This window comes from Pleurodeles waltl, chromosome 4_1, assembly GCF_031143425.1.
Source record: "Pleurodeles waltl isolate 20211129_DDA chromosome 4_1, aPleWal1.hap1.20221129, whole genome shotgun sequence".
In the NCBI taxonomy this organism is placed as follows: domain Eukaryota; kingdom Metazoa; phylum Chordata; class Amphibia; order Caudata; family Salamandridae; genus Pleurodeles; species Pleurodeles waltl.
In genome coordinates, this window is record NC_090442.1 from 999,827,908 (window position 1) to 999,843,882 (window position 15,975).

The following is a 15,975-nucleotide window of genomic DNA, read 5'->3' on the forward strand; positions in this document are numbered from 1 at the left end:
GGTAAAAGGAGGGAAGGGATTTTTAGGGTTCAAGGGTGGGTAGAAGTAAAGGATGGTAAGAGGGTTTTCAGGTTCAGGGGAGAGAAGAGGTAAAGGGTGGTAAGGGGTTTTAGCGTAAAGTGGTGGGAAGGTTTACAGAGAGGTAAGGGGTTTTCAAGGTGCCTGGGCGGGAAGAGGTAAAGGGTGGCAAGAGGTTTTTGGGGTGCAGGGTTGAGTAGAAGTAAAAGGAGATAAGGGGTTTTAGTGTTTAGAGGCAGATAGAGGTAAATGGAGAAAAGGGAATTTTATGTGGTTGGACTAATGGGAGGCAAGAGTTTTCTAGGGCTCAGAGTCAGTTATAGGTAAAGGAACGTTATTTTTTAAGGATTCAGAGGTGGGTTGAGATAAAGGGACGTAAGGGGGTTTCAGGCTACAGCAGTGGGTAGATGTAAAGGTTAGTAAGTAGTTTTAGGGTTTGAGGTGGGTAAAGGGGGTAAGGGTTTTTTGGGGGTTCAGAGGTGGATAGATGTAATAGGAGGTAAGAGGACTTTAAGGTTCACAGGAGGTAAGAGGTAAAGGGGTAGTAAAGGATTTAAATAAAAAGGCAGAAATTAGGCTTGTTACCCCATAACAAAAAGAAATAAAACAGGAAAAATAACTACTTGGCTGTTCTGGATGGAAGCTAGCGATGCCCTTCAGGCAGTGCTCAATTTGATCCAGTGGTTTCCGGTGCTTGGCACCAGCACTTAATTGTCAGCCCAGGCTCTAATGACAGACTGCACATGTTGGTGCTGTCTGCCTAATTTAGGTATAAGCACAACAACAGCTGTTTATTTATTCAATATATATTTACAGTGACTAATACCTGCCTCCCAGGCCGGTCGTATAGCTTTGGGGTCATGGAATAGTCTAAATTGTCACACTTGTAGGAATGTGATGGCTAGGTATTGTGTTTGTACTATCACTGGCAGTGCTGACAGGGACAATGGATGGTGCAAGCTGCAGTGTCCTCCTGATGAGGGCCCTGGCACTTATTTATTTTTTTACAAATTAAGCACTGCCTTCAGGTCAACAACAGATTATAGCAGGGAGCGCTTAACTTGCTGTTCCGTCTTGACAGAGACACATTTTTTGGTTGTTGTACTTCAGGGGCTTGTTGCCTGATCCCCTATTACAATCAGCTTGGCATACCTCACCCCCAATTTGCAAGGTTCCTTTTTATTAAAGTGAATTTAGAATTATTCATAAAGTTCCCTTTATCACCTCATCTATTGTTTTGGACTCATGGACCCCTCTCTTTCCTCCTGGACAACCACCACCAGGGCTGCAGCTTCCTCGAAGCCCTACAGGCAACACTTCAAGTTGCAGGTAGGGTAGTGGCAAAAAGGGGCTGTGACGCTAGATGATCCTAAGCCTTGGCCTGACGTTTGAAGTTCCCCGTCCTCCTCAAAACATGTGGGCTCGATGCGGACAGCAAACACAGGTTTCTCCTCCTCTCACTTTGTCCTCACAGGTGATGGCTGCAGGCAGCTACAACAGGATGCTTTGAAGGGGCTTTGTATGTGGCGGCAGATTAAGAGCAGGATCTTAATGGGTAGAGCTTTCACATGCTAATGGTGGAGATGAGCGGGATAATTATTTTGTCCCCCTCGTCCCCCAGTCCTTGTTCCCCATGTCCACCGCACTCCAAAATCTGGGGAGGGAGGGGATAAATCCCCTGCGTCCCCCACACTTCCTACGCCCATGAGCAGCACCATACATTTCCATAAAATGCTTTTTCTTTAAGCACAATAGCTGTTGATGCATTTGGATACCAATAGTACTACCGCTACTAGTTACCACTTATAACAACAAAAACAACATTCAAACAATAAAAATAATGATAATGATAAAATGAATTATTATAACAATAACAATGGTTTGTCATTAAATAGCCTGCTACGTTTTTTGCATTACAATAATATGCAGTGGAATTATTGACCTGCCCTCAGAAGGATAACAGCCATTGTCGACCCCTAAGGGGTTCAAGTCAGACTCCTCAGGTTACAGCAGATGTACGCAGGGGGTACCCAATGACCAACTTCACCACTAGCAATATATGAATCTGTTGCTTCTGTGATATGTGGTACTGCCCACATGTTCACTGGGGCCATCAAGTTGTTCTTCTCAAGGACAGAAGTGACAGGTACATGGCCGGAAGAGAAGTCATCATTGGTACATTCAGTAATGCTTAAAAGGCTGAGGTTTATTTCTGATAGAACATAAATCAGTAGACAGTATTTCCTATCCAGTTTCAATTGAAGACAACAGCCTCCCTACACTTGTCAGAAGAGCCACAAACAATCTGGAATTCATATATCAGACTGTAGCATGAAGCACTAAGTTGATTGTGAATTTCTGAAATAGATTTTTGACTTTAACAAGATGTTCACAGCCTTCATGATTTCAGAGTTGTGTTGTGACAACAGCCTGGTAATGAAAACGTTAAGTACAGACGTGAGACTGTACACGTTATAAGTATTTTGACTCACTCTTATCGTCATCTGTGAGGAATGCAGTGGCATAACAAAGGCCCCCAGGGACCCCCTCAGTACAACGCTGTGCCTGAAAGCTTCTGAATGAGTCTGGAGGGGGGAGGCCCTCCAGGTACTTTGCAGGGGGGCACCCTCAGGTTTCGTTACACCACTGATAATGGTACGACAGGCCGCAGAATGAACACCTCCTGCAAAGTGACAAATGCAGCCGACAGGCCTCAGATTAGGCTTTGGCAGAATTCAGTTATGCTGGAGTAATTTCGGTAATTCCGCATTACACTTTGACGAGGAAATACCTATAATTACAAGGTTACTCCTGTTGGCATAATTTTGAAAAAGTGGGGGGGGGAAATGCTACTGCGAAAGCACACCTATCAAATGCGAGCAGCTGCTCTCTATTAATGTTCTACTGCATTTAACAACATTTCTTAGCGCAAAATGAAGAGTTGCGCCCATTTTGGACATTTTGTGCTTCAAAAATAGAGTTAAAGGCCGGGAGTAAGTTGGGGCAAAATCCTACCCAAAGCATATTTAGTGAGCGCAAGCTCCTGTGAACACTCACTATTCGTGTTCTGTTGCATTTAGCACAATTTCTTGGCACAAAATGCATTCTGCTAAACACAGAATTACTCTTCTTGAGTAATTATGCATAATCTTGTGGAATCCTCAACTAAATCCGCGTGATTGTGCTACACTGAATTACACAAGTTATGCCCATCCCTACCTGAAATGTGGTATTATTGAATGTGAGAGCTAACTAGCATCTTTTTATGAAGTCCATAAGAAGCAAAGTAATAGCAAGTGTGAAACAAACTTAATTTAATGACAAGCTCTTGTGCAAGGACCTGCTTCAGTTCCTGTAACAAAGCATGAAAGAGGAGAAACAGCAGCACTAAAGACTGGGTACCTATGAATGAATTTTTATCTGCTGACAATGTGTCTATTTTTAGGACTCACCTGAGAAAGGGCATACGCGGTCGCTTGCATGACATTTTGTTAACCTTCAGGGGGCTTACAGGCCACCCATTGTTTTTCATTGGTTGGTTTCATCATCACTCTCATTTCCTTGCTTTTCTTAGGTCAGTGTGTGCCCCCTTAACTTCCTCTTCGTGTGTTTGTCCCTCCCCTGGAGAATGGCCCTAGTACTGCTTCCTTTCAGAGTGTACTTCCATTATTTGGATAGTAGGAGCTACTTTTTCTATTTACTGAAGCACTCAATGTGAGTGCTTGCAGAGCGACACTGTAGCCGGGGACCTATTTAATGGTTAAAAGCTTTGACAATGCTTTTGCCAGTGGACAGACCTGTCTTTCTGGTCACTTCTCGCCTTTTTCAGTGCTGGAGAAGAGCTGAGCACATGGCTAAAACAAAAAAAGCATTATAACAAGGTAAACTCTGGCCGCATCATAGACCTTTTTATACTTTCAGCCATGCTGCATATGCTCCAAAGAAAAGTGCATTTAAACACTTTTCCTGGAGGTTGCTGGTGCCTGTGTTTGCATTCTGGCTGCTTTTCTTTTCAACGCTCTCTGTTTTTTCATCCCACACCTCCCGCCTACCCCTTCCATTTCTTTCAACACAGACAGTTAATGAACAATGGAAGGGGCACCAAATTTGGTCCAGGCATTCTTTCAGAAAAGGCCAGCTCTGCTCACAGCACATATTTCACCGATGCGCACAAATGTGTGCGTGAAAGTTAAATTCCCATGTGTCAGAAACACAAGTGCTTTCCTCCGATTTCATGATAATCCTATTCAAACAGTAAAGCAGCAATTATGTGTCATGTGGACAGGTCATGAGCCATACAGGTGCAGGAGCAGAGGTTTGCTGATGTGAATATGTCTTCATTGCCTCTGTACACACGTGGGTCATGCAGCCCAATTAAATGCACATATCTTAAAGGGCCCCTGCAGCATAATGTAATAGATTGCATTCCTACCCCTTAATCAGGGCAGTGCATAAGAATCATCTGTGGGCCTTCATCAGTAAATGAGTGATGCACCCTGGTCTGAAACCTCTTAATTTGGGAAACCCTGTTCACATTTACTATACTGTAAGAAATTGGGTTGTTGCTTAAGGGGGGGTGGAAGCCCTACTCAGGCAAACACCACAATCCTTGTCAGGTGAACTGCAATAAGTCAATAAATTAACCCATGCCTAAACCTCAGGGAGAGCGTTGCAGATGGTTGTTGCTGTACTGCAAAGAGCAGGCTGGGCGGCGTGGTCTGTTCTTGCTGTAAAGCAAAGAGCCAGTTGTGCATCGTGGATGGTCGTTGCTGGAGCTCTGTGTTGGAGGTCACAGTGGGTTGTCGTTGCTGTAGTGCGAAGTGCGGATGTCGTCTTGCTGGTCTTCACTGGTGGTAACTGTAGTGCAAAGAGTCGGGCTCACTAGAGGGTAACGTTTATGGTTTTCACATGCAGCAGTCTCAGCATGAACAGGCCCATTCGCGGTTATGAAAAGCCCAAAACTTCAGGATCTTACCTTTTCTTGGAGTGTACTTTGATCTCAGCCAAGGGCCCAGGATGTGGGGAGGCCCCTCTTGGGGATCAAGGACACTAGCAGAGACCAGCAGGGCTCAGGCGGGTCCATTTGCAGGTCCAGGCAGATTCAGTGTAGCAGGTCAGTTGGGCAGTTGCAGGGAGGCCACTGGAGCCTGATGTGTTCCTGTAGCTCAGACAGGAGCTCAGCCAACTGACCCTTGGAATCACTCATGATGCCTGGGGTGAATGGAGCAGGTCCAGACTTCATTTTCAGAGATCAGGGTAGGCCTTAATCAGCAAGACAGTCCTCTAGGAAACAAGGCAGAAAGTTCCTAGTTCTCTGTGTTATTAACATGACTAATGTCCAAATGCAGTTCTGATTAAAATATGGTGACCAAGCATAAATGTTTCAGGATTACTATTCATTTAAACAGTTAGTTAGCTTTCTAAGCCCTCAGCCCGCTGCACACACACTGTGAGGAATTACAGTGTGTTCATGCTGGATACTATCAGACCTGATCTGTATGTACTAGCAGGAGAGCCATGCCATACACCACAGCTGCATCAGTGGAAGTAGCATGAGCCCACTGCATCTTTATCCCCAGAACTAATATGACTGTTCATAGTTTCCAAGTGCTCCAGTTAAGTGCCGGCATGGGAACAAGACCAGCTCCATCTGTTTTCTTGTCTTGGAAATGTTGAAAAAGTTGACTTTGTCTCTTCCGCTTAATTACCAAAGTTATTTTTGTCTCTAATCATTTCCAGACTTGAGGCCTGAACTACTGTTTGGCAAATGGAGTAAAGAAAGGCTGATGAAGGGTTTTATGCCCACCACCCTGCTTTTAGTGTGCTCACCAAATTTAGAGATGTCAGCCAATCCCATAGACATCTTTGTCCTCTGGCAGGAACCACTGTCATGGTGGTTCCTGTTAATGCAGGAAACGGTTGAAGGACGGCTTCATCAAACAAAAGGGTCAGGCTTCAAACATTTCCAAATTTGTTTTTTTCACATAGAAAATAAATAACCCCCACACCATGGGTGTTTTCTCTAAAGAGGGCAGACAATCAGATGGCTTACCTCTTATGGCCCCCTACTCTGTCGGGCTGTCTAAGGAAGGTTTATGCCAACAGAGTAAATTATACTCTAATGGCATAAACCAGAGATCCGTCCACCTCTAAATCAGGCAGGTGGACCGAGAATTTGGCATAGAGGTTACTCTGTCACCGTTGTGATAGGGTACACTTTCCGCTAAACTCTATATCAGCCCCCTCATTAGTTCAGCAGCATGGATATTGGAGCCCCAAAGAAACTTCATACTAAACTAGGGAGGAGATGTAGCCTGACAGCCAGGGCTGCCTACTTTGAAACTGGGAAACCAAGTTTGGATTCAGGTGTCAGCTCTTGAGTCCATTTCTGCAAAAGAAGATCACAATTGTTCCAATCCAATCTAAAGGACTCCTTTGAAAGCTCTCCTCCTGGCCACTCCAGAATCGTCCAGCTGTTCGGTGTGGCTCACAACATAGTCTATATTTTATGTATTTTTCTGGTCATGAGTTGGTACAAAGCATGTTCTATGATTTTAACCGCTACTGAGCCAGGCAAGTAGACCCTTACTTGGATCAGGCACTCCTCAGGCAAAACAGAGTGTTCCCCATTTCAAATGTGTGCCTGCTAAAATAGTGATTCAGTATTGAAAAAGCTGCAGTGCAACTGAAATTTGCCACTTGCACAGAGAACATATTTGACATAGTGAGGTCACAAGCGTGCCAGTCTTTCCTTGGTGGAAATGGAGAAAACGGCAGATAAGCACCCAGTACACTTCATAAGTTCCTGTAAATGGTGAGTGGCCCTCACCCTGAGCTTTTGAGGTTTTGTCTAACAGACTTACACAGTGTCTCCTTTTTTTAAGACACCTCAGCAATACTTGAAAACATAAAAAATGAAACTTACAAAAATGAACACAGTGAAAAATCTTTAAAGGACACACAATGTGTTTATAATGAAAATTCCTGCTCCTTGGTAGATCTGAAGGTTCCTGCTAAATTCATACTTAGGTTGAAGGCAGACCGAACATCAACTGCAAAAGGTGGTCACTGGGGTAATTTCAGTAGACTAAATATCTTTATTATACTGCCACAAAGTGTTCCAAACACAAATACTCCATTTTACCTGAAACTTATGAAAATGTTGACTCGTCTTCTTCCCAGAGATTCCCATCACGTAAAGGAAATCCGGTGTCAACACAAACGGCACCCTTTCTTTATTGATTCCAAGGAAGCTCTTATAATTCCCAAGAATGTGGCCAAAGTCAATATGGAAAAGATTCCCTTAAAAGGAAAAACACAAGATCAGTTATTGTTAAAGGAAACAGTTAAACTATTCAATAGTTAGTTTCACAAACAACTGCATTCTCACTACTAACCACCTCCCATCCACAATCCTCCGCCTCCTCCACATCTCTACCATCCCTTGATTTTTCAAATGCAATAAATGAGTCATTCTAGTCTGACATACCACACACAATATACTCATCCATGACACCAAATATTCATTCACAAGGGTCTGAATTGCGGCAACATGGTGCTATGAAAAACCTCTGAAAATAAGTAACTGAACATTCACAAAAAGAGGACAATTTGCACAGAAGTGCTGTTGCTCAAGGAAAGAAAGGGTTTGACAATCAGAGATTACCACATCAGTCAAAGAGGGCCAGCTTTCTTTAAGCCTTTGTGCATAATTGTCAAAGAGCCAATGAAACAGGAGCAGGGAATTGATAAGCCAAATGCTGGTTGAACAGGCGGATACATACTTTGCTGTGTTAAAGAGGCACACAGCACTATGGTACTTTAAGTGAATTCACAGACTGTTTATCACAGACTAACATCATAATGTTGAATAATTAAAAAACAATGCCCATAGGTTTCAGGTCTAGTGCCCACACCAATTTTAAAATCCAGAACTCCGCTTTCCAGACATGCCATTAAAATAAATGCATGCTACCACTGACTGTTTTTTAATATTCCTCATTATGAGTCTGATTACGTGTTGGGTGGAAGAGAATTTCCATGTGGCTTTCCTATCTGCCTGATCACAATGTGGAGGACCACTGTCCCAAGTCAGCATTTACACTGGACCCGATTTTACTGGCCAGATAAAAACGGCTATAAAGTAGCTTGAAATCAATGGCAGCTAGGCCTCTATTTTCAAACCTGCCCAAGCGTGTTAGCAAAGAGGGAGCATGTAATGGTGTCACCTGCCAGGACACCTTCCCTTCCTTAACCTTCCAAAACCCCTTCCTTTCCTTCCACTCCCACCCAGCACATGCCCTCAGCTCACATTCACCACCCTGGAACACCATGTTGAATTTCGCTTAATTAACAGAGCTATTCCTCATTCTAGGGTAATTAATTCATATTTGCACAGTACTGTTGGGGTGTTACTGCATAGTAACATTACATTTGTGTGTGAGGTTTGCAACCTGCTAGTACCGTGCAACTCATGCTCTGGTCCATAGTCACCTATAGCCCTTGCCCGTGCAAGGGCATCCAGTGGTTTTAGAAGGCAGTGTGCCTAAATTCATAGGTTCATTCTCCTGCCTCAACATTTACTCCATCATTACTAAATGTGTCAGCTCCTGGCCGTTTATCGCCTAGGAGCTGACACATTTCTAGCTTAATAAGGTGGGAATTTCACAAAGCCTTTTTTAATCTTAAATCTGTCTTTACTGTGTTTGATGTTGCGTAACCATGAGGAGGCATGGTTCCACCACTAGTTTTCCCAGTTAAAGTTATAAATTTGCCAAAATATCAGTAGGCATATTGCCTAAATTGCAGCTAGTTAAACTAAAATTGATAATTGTACATTTGCGAATATTTTAAAAGTTTAAGCTGTTGACATTTTTTTTATGGATCGGAAATACATATATTAGTTAATCAATCATATTTAGCATTGCATACTTTTGTAATCTGTCTATGAATGGAAGAGACACGCCAAGGAGAGAGATATCTGCTTGAATGAACTGCAGAAGTTTGAAGAAACCATGCCCAAATTCCATCTTCTCTGTTTTGAAACATGCTGTGACATGAGATGGCCCTTTTAATGAAGACCAACAATATGAAGAGAGCAAACGCAATGCACTCAACCGTGCCATGTTTTCCCATGTGAAGGTTCTTTGTCATCTGCTGGTCTCCACCACAAGGAGGAGCCATCTCAAGGGTCCCAAATAATCAAAAGGTTGGATTGAATGACTTCATATTTTTTCACAGTGTCAGCAGTAACCATAATGGAAGCCATTTTATTAATAAAATAGAATTAAGCATCAAGTAGTGTTGGTACACGTGTGAGGAACCTTTCAGCATCCTTGAAAACTACCCCGACAGCCAGCATTCTAAGGTGGTTGGATAGTGGAAGTTTAACAGAAATCCATGACAAATAGCAATACACACCACGGGTCAAGCCACAAAATGTTGTCTTTGGTACATGACAAGTTGGCTTTGTAGCTTTGATTCCATGCTCTTTATATATTTTTTGGAATATTTTTCCAGAATTTCTTTAGAGCATGCTTTCACTTATGGGGCATAAAAAAAAATATTTACAACAGCAACAACAGCCATGTAGCTCTCATGCAGTTTATCTTAGAATAGGAATCCGAATTTTAGCTTTTGTTTTCAATTATTGCTGCAAAGCCAAGGGAAATGTATTAATCCACCTACCTATTGCTCAACTTTCCTGTAAGTCATTGAGCGATTAATAGGTCTTTTTATTAGCTAAACAGTAAATATTAAAAGCATCTGAAGTGTGAGGACGAAGATATGGGTATACAATATTTCATAATTTAATCGATATTTACAATTTTTTTTTGCAAATTAGAACATTAAGAAAAAATCTTACCAGATTCCGTTATCATAATATTGTCATTGTGCCGGTCTCCAATTCCCAGTACGAATGTTGCCACACAGTAACCAGCACAGGAATACACAAATCTTTCCACTGCAGCATGCAACTAATTAAATACAGAAAACAGAGTACTTGAGCAATTAGTTCCCATAGATGATGTGCATTCAACCAGAGCACAATTAATTTGCTGCGCAACTTCACATTTAGCAGATGATGGTGCTGGGGCCAGGAGGAAACGTGCAAGGCCAACTACCAGTCTGCAAACGAAGTGTACATTTTCCTCTCAAAGATAAAATATGAAGCAGCACTATCATTCATGTACTGTACCATTCGAAAGCACGCAGACACCGTGCACATGCAGAAAATATACATGTCCTGCACAGTACTGTATTATCCCTTTATTGCACCCTTTACCAGCACACATACATCCAGCACACATAAGCATACAGCATCTGAACCTTAAATGAGTGAACCTCCAGTGATACAGGCAAAAAGGACCTGTTCACGTCTACTGATCACTCCACACTATGCTGTCACCACCGTGCTCGTGCTGCTTAATATATGGTAAATTCAGTAGCCTTTCACCACTATAAGTAGCGCTTTGGGTGCCCCTCCTGGTCCAAGCAGACTGCAAACCGTGAGACAGGCCTATGTCATGATTTACATGCATGATCCGCATTTGTCTATGACAAGCAAAATCAGCTTTATGGATCCAGACATCATCACGGATGGGGCACCCAGGGCAGGGGTACACGTCCATCACTATGCAAGGAACTTTTCTGGGTCAACAATATGAAAAACCATTCATATGTCCATCAAACACGCTAAAGGAAAGGGGGTCCCTCAAAGTGATTTGATAGAGTGCGACACATTAAAGTTGATTTGGCAAAAACTTTGAATGTTGGGTAAAAAAACAAAGAAGAAAAATAGATGCTTTCAACATTATAATCATTGCTCATGCAAACTGGTAAGTATGGTGATTTCCAAAATATTCTGAATGCTAAATTACATTTAAGATATTGAGTATTGAATAAGGTCAAATGTATAGAAATTCATTTTTTATAGTTTATCGTTAGACAATTATGTGACAAAATGAGTTTGAATGCTGGACACCACTGGAAAAAACCCTATGCATGGTGCATGTTCATATAGCAACATCACTGTGGCAACGCTCATCCACTGACTTGGTTCCGTTAATGAATATGGACATTTTTTTATAATCACCTGGAGGTAACCTCTCACTACATTTAGTCAAGATCAACTAGCAATAGCTCCCCATCACACACAGCTCAACATTCTTTCATGACATACTGTGGCTCCGTGAAATTCTAGCTTGCTTGAGAAGACATGTCTACCACAAACTATCATACACTACGTCTCTAAATAAAAAGAACACAACCAAATGTAAAATACATAATTTGTTACATTAAAAAGGAATATGTAGGACAGATACAATTTCATTACAAATCAAAAGAATAACTGCAAGTTCGTGCTACAGATATTCGTTGTAATATCATGATGGTTTTCTATAAGTGCCAATTATGTTCACCCGGTGTTTGGACAAAATATGATGTCAAGAATATTGAGGACAAAAATATTATGACGATAAGTTTCTGTAAGAAAGGAAAGTTCTACTATACTTAACTCCACATATACGTACCTTGACAAAATATATCTGCAATGTACGTAGATGTGGAGTTGAGAATAGTAAATCTTTTCTTAACTATTTGCGCTTTTCGATATTTTGGTCCTCCATATATCTGACACAAAATTCTGTCCACACTATAGTGGTCATTATGAACTTGGCGGTGTGGCCCGCCATGCCGGCGGTGGTGGGAAAACCCGCCAGCCGGCATGGCAGGCCACACCGCCACATAAAGAACACCATGAGGGCCGCCATTGGCAGCCCTCACTCACCGCCAGGCTGCCTCCGTCAGGCAGCCTGGCGGTGGTCGGTATCATTATCCGACAGGGCAGCGGTGCTGCTCCTCGGATAATGATTCCTCAGCCTAAACCTGCCAGGGAAAGGCTGGTGGAAGGGGTGCACCGGGGCACCCCTGGGGGCCCCTGTACTGCCCATGCAATTGCATGGGCAGTGCAGGGGCCCCTGTGCAGTGCCCCATTGTGCAAGTCACTGCCCGATTTTCGGGCAGTGATCTGCGTGACGGGTGCAGCTGCACCCGCCAAACAGAGGCATTGGCGGCGGCCTCCATGTGGAGCAGCCGTCAATGTCCCGGTCAGGCATTCCTGTGGGCTGGCAGGCAGAAACAATGTTTCCACCGCTGGCCCCCAGGAATATTCATTATACGGCCGGCGTGGATCCGGGGACGCTGGCGGTCAGTGGTTTGACCGCCAGCATGAACATGGCGGTTTCGACCGCCGTGTTCATAATGAGGGCCTATATTTTTGTTAGCGATTTTCTCTCAGACATCCATTTATCCACTTCACTCTGCTGGTCACCTTCTGGTCTGTCTGGTACACTTTCATCTTCCCTTTTCGTTGTTTCCTTGTAGGTTCCATAGGTGGTTATATCTATATGTATATGGGCACTTATTGAAATCATCACTGTAGACACCTTAGAAAGTAATATTGGCTTCATTCCCTCCTTGTATCTCACAGAATCTTGTTGCCTGGACTGTTATTAAGCGCTATACAAATCCGGTGATTAATTGAAAAACAAAGGATTTCTGAATCAAAATGTTGCCATCCATTCCTTAACTCGTTTTGATCTCCGATTTTGCATCCTCAATCAGTACTAACCAACACAGAATTAAATTTAGTAGAAGTCTGTGAACCCTTCCTCAACACAAATGAAGATAAATTTGTCATTTAACTCTAGATAACTGCGCAACATATCTTTTACCCATCTTATTGAACACATAATTTTCCACTATACGTTCATATTGGGGATTGTCAACTGGATAGTGAGGTGCGTTTCTAATGTGTTTTGCTTCTGGTGTATGTAAAAATGCATACCTCTGAAGTAAATCAGGAGTTAGAACATCCCGGGGAGTTTCTAATTTTAAACAGTTGATTAAAAAAAGAGATTGTACTTGAAGTTGATCTTTTTAGACATACAAAGAAGATTCATTGTATTATAGTTCTATCATCTAGCAACATTTTCAATGGCCCAATGAAATCCATATCTATGTTTTCCAACATTGTTTTAGGTACTGCTACACTCATCATGAGAGTTGAATGAGTAATCAGCCTCTTCTTACTGCATACATATTTCTTACAATTATGTATTCATCTTTCCATGTCAATTTTTATTTTGATCACAAATGACCTTTATGAGGCCAATTCAACAAAATTGTAATCACCTCTTCCAGGTCACACATTTGTGTCCTCTTGGCAACACGCTTCTTTTCCTTAATATTCCTCTTTAAACTTCTAAAATAGTGCAACTCGTTCTCGGTGTTGCTTTCTGTTTTTTTACAAACCCTTTATGTATACTTTTCACTCTGTTTAAAAGTGTGAGCCATCTTGAACGTTTCCATGCATTGATAGTGCTGTTCCCTTATGTACATCTTCCGCAAAAGAACCCACAATTGTCTCACATCCCAATTCCTTGCAAAATCATATCCCGCCTGAATTAGACATTTTGATGAGACGTCTGCTGAACTATGTTTACAATATGAAACATACTGATTTTTTTATTAGTACCCTTGAAATCAGGCTGCTAATCCTGCTAGTTAAGGAGAGACCTTGTCTGCTCCCTCTTGTTCCAATACAAATAGTGGTTTTTGATAATGTGTTATGAATGCAGTACCCCAAAAATAGGTCCTGAACTAGTCTGCCACCAAAGCACACACCAGGGACAGTCTCTTAATACCTGCATATAGCATCTCTGTGTCACTCGGTGTGCTTGAGCAAAGGCCTCCAAATGCTCTTTTACCCCTCTCAGTTGCACTCCATATGCACTTGCATTGGCTGCCAACAAAGGTTCCACACCCACCTAAAAAGTATTTTCAAAAGGTGCTTCTATACTTTTGACCATTTCAAAAGTCTTTTTCCTGCGGCTCACTTCTATTTTCATTAACCTGCACATTGGTCCAGACATAGCACTAAATGAACCCCAAGAATAGCATCAAACTGAAAAAGTCGCAAGAATGAACACTGCTCATTTATATGATTTGGAGCAGGTGAATATCAAATCACAGGTAACAGTTCTGATTTAGAATTGACACCATGTTGTGTACTTTTGTATCTCAAATATTCAACCTCTGTTTCAAAACACTACATTTTACTTTGTGCAGTGTTAATCTTGGAACAGCTAATATATGCAAACCCAAATCAAAGTCATTATTGAACCCTCTCTTATCGCACTCAGGAACCAAATGGAAATATACCATTGTCATCAAAACTGTTGATCATATGGATTCTGTGTGCAAGCATATCTGATGAGAGACCGATTTAAAGACTAGTTTAGTAATATATTTAACCAGCACTGGAATGGCCATAGGGGACAAAAGGAAACCTTCCAGTATGCATAGGTCTGAGTGGTTGTTTTTGATCATCAGTACAATTTTCCTTGTAAAAACATAGATAATGTCCCCCCAAAGCCCCCTAAACAATGTCGGACTATCTTGACACAATTACTCAGTACACTAGGGCAGTGGTTCCCAACCTGTGGTCCGGGGACCCCTGGGACTGCTCAGAAAATTAAATAATATTAAAAGTTTAGGTCCCCAATGACTTATTGGGGGGGTCCCCAGATTCCAATAATGATTCAGTGGGGTCCCTGGGTTCTAGTAATGATAAAATGGGGGTCCACAGAAGTCAAAAGGTTGGGAACCACTGCACTAGGGAGTTTGTATGAACACATTTTCCAGGGCTGCCTTTTGGCTCTCAGGTCACCCTCTTTATTACTAGCAGCATCACATTTATATTTTGGAGTGGAAAGCTGTACACAAGAATGTTCCTGTTTGGGCTTCTAAAGTTCACTCACTTTCTCCTTTGCATCTGCTCACCACTGGGGATAAACAATCTTTACATTTCTCTACCACTTTGCTACAATTTTTTTAAAACAATTTTCTCCCTTTCTGACAATCAATAATACTCTATCTAAACGATAGCACACCTGAAACATCACCTCCTTCAACTTTATTGTACACACATATTTCAATTTCCGTAGAATCCCTTTAAACACATACCATCATTTTCTTTTTCAAAATCCCATCTACCCCTTATCCACTAGCAAAACGTGTTTGAAACATTCAGGTTTTAAGAGCAGGCCTAAATTATACAGACCTAATATATATTAATGTCTCCAACCAAAACTGCTGTACCCAAACAATTCCTTTACATTTTATTTCCCTAAATGTTACATTTGCAAGCCAAACACCATGGATGGGAGTGGTTACACCATTTATTCCATACAGTTTCGACTTTACACCCCCATTTATCTTAGATCTACTTTCATTGTATTATTATGATATACAATAATCCTGTATCCGCTTAAAGCTTGATCATGTTACTGTCCATTTCTAGAGCACAATCTACTTTAGAGACTCCCAATTAATCCTCTTCCTATCCCTGCTAATGTTCTACATGCTCAAAACACTCTCTATATGTATCTATATGTATGTATTTATGTATGTAGGTTGTAAGTATGTATGTGGTATTTCTATAGTGAAAACCTAGCCAAAATGCAGCAGACCTCTGTACTGGGCCAAAGAGATGTATACATTCAACGAATGATCAGAGAGGTAGCTGGTTTGTGGATGGTTAAGGTGTTGTGATGTAATTTTCTTTAAAGCGGTGAGTCTTTAATTCCTCCATAAATTGGAGCATAGTTGGGGTGGTCCTTATGGATACAGGAATGTTGTTCCAGATGGAGGATGCAGAGATGGAAAAGGCTGCTGCCTTTTTCGTTTTTACACTTCTTGGTCTGTGGTCTAATGGTGTCCTGGCTGCGGGTGTTATCAGAACCATCAGAGATGATAAGCTTGTCTGCAAGATAAGGTGCTGGTTTATAAATGATGCAGCTGGTTGTGAAGATGGTGTGGGCTGGCAAGTGGAGCCAATGGAATTCCATCAGGATGGGGGTGATGTAAACATATTTCTTCAGGTCCTGGATGATA

General features: G+C 41.9%; 1 protein-coding gene across 1 annotated transcript in view; it reads right to left on the reverse strand.

The window, feature by feature from the left end:
* Nucleotides 1–15,975, reverse strand: part of PIK3CG (phosphatidylinositol-4,5-bisphosphate 3-kinase catalytic subunit gamma) — a 271,650-nt gene that overhangs the window by 9,063 nt on the left and 246,612 nt on the right. The window contains exons 9-10 of the mRNA XM_069229845.1: nt 9,884–9,995; nt 7,163–7,320 (exon numbers count right to left, since the gene is read on the reverse strand). Of these exons, the coding sequence (XP_069085946.1) occupies nt 7,163–7,320; nt 9,884–9,995 (270 nt within the window). The remainder of the gene's footprint in view (nt 1–7,162; nt 7,321–9,883; nt 9,996–15,975) is intronic.